The 5,435-nt window shown below is 41.6% G+C and overlaps 1 protein-coding gene across 1 annotated transcript; it reads right to left on the bottom strand.

The window, feature by feature from the left end:
* Positions 1–486: 486 nt before the first annotated feature.
* Positions 487–1,056, bottom strand: LOC138898826 (uncharacterized). The gene has a single exon (XM_070184930.1). It carries the CDS (start codon positions 1,054–1,056, stop codon positions 487–489), a length of 570 nt encoding a protein of 189 aa, XP_070041031.1.
* Positions 1,057–5,435: the final 4,379 nt, after the last annotated feature.

Below are 5,435 nucleotides of genomic sequence, written 5' to 3' on the forward strand. Positions count from 1 at the left end.
TTGCACTTTGCAACTGATCGAATAAATCATCAATCCTCGGGAGCGGGTACCTATTCTTGATTGTCACCTTATTCAACTGCCTGTAATCAATACACATCCGCAAGGAACCATCTTTTTTCCTCACAAATAACACATGTGCTCCCCACGGTGATGTACTAGGTCTGATAATGCCTTTTTCAAGCAAATCCCTTAGTTGTTCTTTCAACTCTCTGAGCTCTGAAAGTGCCATTATGTAAGGAGGAATAGATATCGGCTGAGTATCTGGTAATATGTCAATAGCAAACTCAATCTCCCGCTCTGGCGGAAGGCCTGGAAGCTCATCGGGAAAAATATCGGGATACTCATTAACCACAGGGATAGACTGAAGGGTTGGTAACTCTACATTCATATCCTATACTCGAACTAAGTGATAAATATAGCCCTTTATGATCATCTTCCTTGCCTTGAGATAGAAAATAAACCTACCTCTCGGCGATGCATTATTACCTATCCACTCCAGAACTGGCTCCCTGGAAACTGGAACCGAACCATCTTTGATCTACAATCAATGTTAGCATAACAAGAAGCCAACCAATCCATACCCATTATAACATCAAATTCTACCATATCTAACTCAATCAGGTCTGCTACTGTAGAACGACTATGATCTACTACTATATAGTCTCTATATACCCGTCTAGCTATCACTGGATCCCCAATAAGTGTGGATACCTCAAAAGGTTTAATCAACTCAGGTTCTATCCCAAACTTACTAGCAACCAACAGAGTGACATACAATAAGGTGGAACATGGATCAAATAATGCATATACATTATATGAGGAGACTGATAATATACCTATAACAATATCGAGCGACGACTCCTGATCCTGTCGACCTGCTAATGCATAAATGCGGTTCTGAGGATTGCTCGATCTAGATGCTCTACCTCTGCCTCTACCACAACCGATTGGTGCTTGTGAACCTTGCCCAGGGGGGCGTACTAATAATGACGAACCAGTTACAGATCCCGCTGGCTGAACTATGCTTGCACCACCTCTCGCCGAACAATCTTTCATAACGTAGCATGGATAACCACAAGTATAACAAATACCCAACCCCATAAGGCACTAATCGACATGGTGCTTACCACATTGAGCACATCGTGGCAAGGGATGCCTCATCTGACTTGACTCACCCTTATACTGAGAACTAGAGGCCCTAAAATTCTGACTAGGCCCTGAATATGTGGAATGATCAAATCTCTTACCGGCAATCTGAGGGGGTGCACTAGACGACGACTGGGCTAGATACCTCGGGTATTGCTGTCTCTGACCACCTCGAAACTCACCCTAAAGGCCTGAAGATCTCGCTCTCTTACTCTTGCCCCTATCATGCTTACGATCGGCCCTCTGCTTCTACTTATGCTCCTCTACACCCTGTGCGTATGCCTGGATATGAGAAATATCCATACCTGGCTGAAGTGAGACCGACATACAGTCATTAAGCAAGTTTGTCCCCAACCCTATCACGAACCGGTGAACTCGATCCTCCATTTTAGCTACAATAGTGGGAGCATACCTAGCCAAAGAATAAAACTGAAGGCTGTACTCCCGAACACTCATATTACCCTGCCGAAGGGTCTCTTACCTATCAACTCTGGCCCGTCTAAGCTCTGGTGGCAAATAATGACAAAGAAAAGCCTATGTAAGCTCATGCCATACTACTGGAGGGGCATCCTCACCTCTAGATAACTCCCAAGACTCGTACCAATTAACTACAACATCCCGAAGTCTATAGGAAGCTAGCTCAACTGACTTAGTCTCAGTGGTCTTCATTACCCTCAAAGTCCTATGCATCCTATCGATAAATACCTGAGGGTCCTCGTTTGGATCTACTCCAGTGAATACTGGAGGGTCCAAATTAATGAAATCACAAACCCTCGCACTGATGTCCCTAACTACTAATCGAGTCAATAGCTGAATAACATCTCTCATCTCCTAACCCGGTGCATCTGGCTGAGGAGCTGGGTGTATAGGGGCGGGCATTGGAGCTAGTGCCCCTTGGAGCACTAGGGGGTATGTGAAGTCGGAGATGGAATCTCACTATGAGACTCTCCCCGAGCCCTGGTAACTCGTGGTGCTCGACTAGTAGTCTCATCAACCACGAACTTGCCCTTCTAGGCGGCTGCAGCCTTCTTAGGCATCATTGAAAACATAACATAGCGTTAGGAAAATGAATCCTTACATCGCACGATCTTAGATAAGAAGGGAGGATAACATCCTATATGTCCTGTAGCCTCCTATTTATAAATGTGGTGCACAACACACTCATAAACAAGACTCTACTAGACACGGTCTGTAGACAACCCTAGGACAAAACTGCTCTGATACCACTTTTGTCACAACCCAAGCCAATGTGCCATGATGAGTGCCCGAGCCTACCTGTCGAAAACCCCTAAGCATACGTCTAAGATAAAACATGAAATAATTTTAGGTCATGCATAATGTCTGGCAGTAAACTATGAATCATGTGAATAACATACGCGAGAAAATGTGCGCAAAAGACATATGTACATTTATATAGGAATACGGTAGGGCGAGCCGATAAGGCCCATACTATCCAACTATACATGACTGTATATAGACCTCTAATAGAGTGTACAACTGTATAAAGGACGGGATTGGGCCCCGTCATACCCATATATGTCGACAAATATCGTACCAAAACCCAAAAGCAGCTCTGGATCAAATGGAGCACACCAACTCTCGTTGAGCAAGGATCCTAAGAAGGGGGACCGTCAGCCTGTCTACCTGCACCTGCGGACATGAAACGTAGGCACCGAGCAATAGGGGCGTCAGTACGAATAATGTAGCGAGTATGTAAGGCATGGAAAGTAGTATGTAAAAGACATAAAAAGAAACATGAAGTAAAAGACTCAACCTGTAAGTCTGAATAACTTTGTGAATCATGAAACATTTATAATGTTATGCATATGCATATAAATGTCATATCATGCATAGGTATATGCGTACATAACATCATCAAGCCTCTGGGGTATCCCATCATATCATCTCGGTCTCATCATCAACGTATACCAACTGATCAGGTGGTGGTTCGTATATAACGCCATAACCTTTCCTTATATCCCATATACATATTATATACGCGTATATAATGCCAGATGGTCATCGGTCAATATACATGTATAAATAAATGCAATGCATAATGAAGTAAGTTAATAAGATCTCTCGGATAAACTTTATCAACTTACGTATTTTTCTAAGACCCATGATCAAATGATATAATAATAGGACACATGGGAAATCAAGAACATAGGCACTCCTAGTACTTCTATGAATAGAGCCATTTATGAAAGTTGTGCGTTTGCTCGTTTCGTTTGTATCATATGGATCATGCCAAAAGGAAAGAAGGGATAGCCTTAACATACCTTTAATGTCAACTTTCTACTTGTATCCGTGAACAATCTCCTCCATGCCTCAATCTTATATGCCAAAACTAGTCTTCTACCACCTTACTTCACTACGAAGAAATCTCCAATTTGCTTTTATCCGGAGGAAACCGATGTGTGTATAACATCTATATTGTTTTCTACGTTTGCCTAAATCATAGAACTTAGTACCCATTTTGTTGAGAAAGAGTATGAGTTATCTTAGTACCTATTTTGTTGAGAAAGAATATGAGTTATCTCCTTAAAAATGGATGAGGGACGTTGCTGTTTACACAATTAAATCATGGGCTACTACACACAAAAGTGAAAGTCATGTTGCTGCCTCCATCCAAGAATTTTGTGTCACTTTAAAGATAAATTCCCTCCCACTCCTCAAAAATGGAATACATTACTCCTCAAATATGAATGTCTTGCTGCTGAACACTAGTTCGTTTTTAAAATAAATGAATGACTAACTTTAGTTAGATAATGAATTTGGACTCCACACAATAGAGTGTGGGCCTCCTAACACGAATACACCTAATAAAGCACTTAACTCCTAAGAGGCCACCTAATAACTTATAATGCTTAGTCATTCTAGCTACTACACGTGGATTGATGCCCACAACAATAATTATCCACTAATTAATCTATTAATCTTCCACTAAAATCAAATATTTAACCAATTATCCACATAATTAATTTTTGGATCTCAATAATAATTATTTTATACACATGTCATAAACACATTATCACTATTATGTGGTATAATTCTAGTTCATAACCTCCTTATACACACCAAATATTATTCCCTACCACCATCGTCACGCTTTTAAGTCCTACATCATTTTGGGACTTCATCTTATTATACGCCGTGCTCTTTATTTACATACTTAGATATAACCAAAATTCTTTCATGGCTCGGATCTATTTACATACGCCGAGCGACTCAAGCCATAGACCGAAAGCACGGGATTTAACAATTTTTTCTTGGTCCTATGATGACATGATAGGTTTGATCACATCCATAATGGCCCACAAGCTACCTAGCAACCCTATGTGTCCCCCAATAAAGCAGAAACTTAGAAAGTTCAAGCCAGACATGAGTTTGAAGATAACATAGCAAGTTACCAAGAAGATCAATGCCCTTCCTTCGAGTGGTCGAGTATCCAACCTGGCTAGCCAACATTGTGCCTGTACCAAAGAAGGATGGGAAAGCCAGGGTGTGCGTTGACTATCGAGATCTGAATAGAGCAAGTCCTAAGGATGATTTCCCGCTGCCCAACATAAACATATTGATCGATAATTGCGCCAAGCATGAACTTTAATCCTTTGTTGATTGCTTCACAGGGTACCACCAGATCTGGATGGATGAAGAGGATGCAAAAAGACAACCTCCATCACACTGTGGGGAATATACTGCTACAAGATGATGCCGTTTGGTTTGAAGAACGCCAAAACAACCTATATAAGGGCCATGAATACTCTCTTTCATGATATGATACATAAGGAAATAGAGGTGTACGTGGATGATTTAATCATCAAGTCTAAGAAGAGCTCGGATCACACAGCAGACCAGAGAAAGTTTTTCGATCGATTATGAAAGTACAATTTGAAGTTGAATCCTGCAAAATGTGCTTACAGAGTCCCTGTAGGGAAGTTGCTAGGTTTTATCGTCAGTCGCCGCGACATCGAGTTAGACCTATAAAAGATCAAATCCATTCAAGATCTGCCACCACCAATGATCAAGAAGGACGTCATGAGTTTCTTGGGCCGTCTCAACTATATTAGCCATTTCGTAGCACAATCGACGGTAATATGTGAACCGATCTTCAAGATGTTGAGGAAGGATGCTGTAACACGTTGGACTAAGAAATGTCAAAAGGCTCTCGATAAGATCATGGAGTATTTGTCTAGACCTCCTGTGTTGGTCCCACCGGAGCCTGCAAGGCCTTTACTACTATACCTGTCCGTGTTGGATGGAGCCTTTGGTTGCGTCTTGGGACA

This window comes from Nicotiana tomentosiformis, chromosome 9, assembly GCF_000390325.3.
Source record: "Nicotiana tomentosiformis chromosome 9, ASM39032v3, whole genome shotgun sequence".
Lineage (NCBI taxonomy): Eukaryota > Viridiplantae > Streptophyta > Magnoliopsida > Solanales > Solanaceae > Nicotiana > Nicotiana tomentosiformis.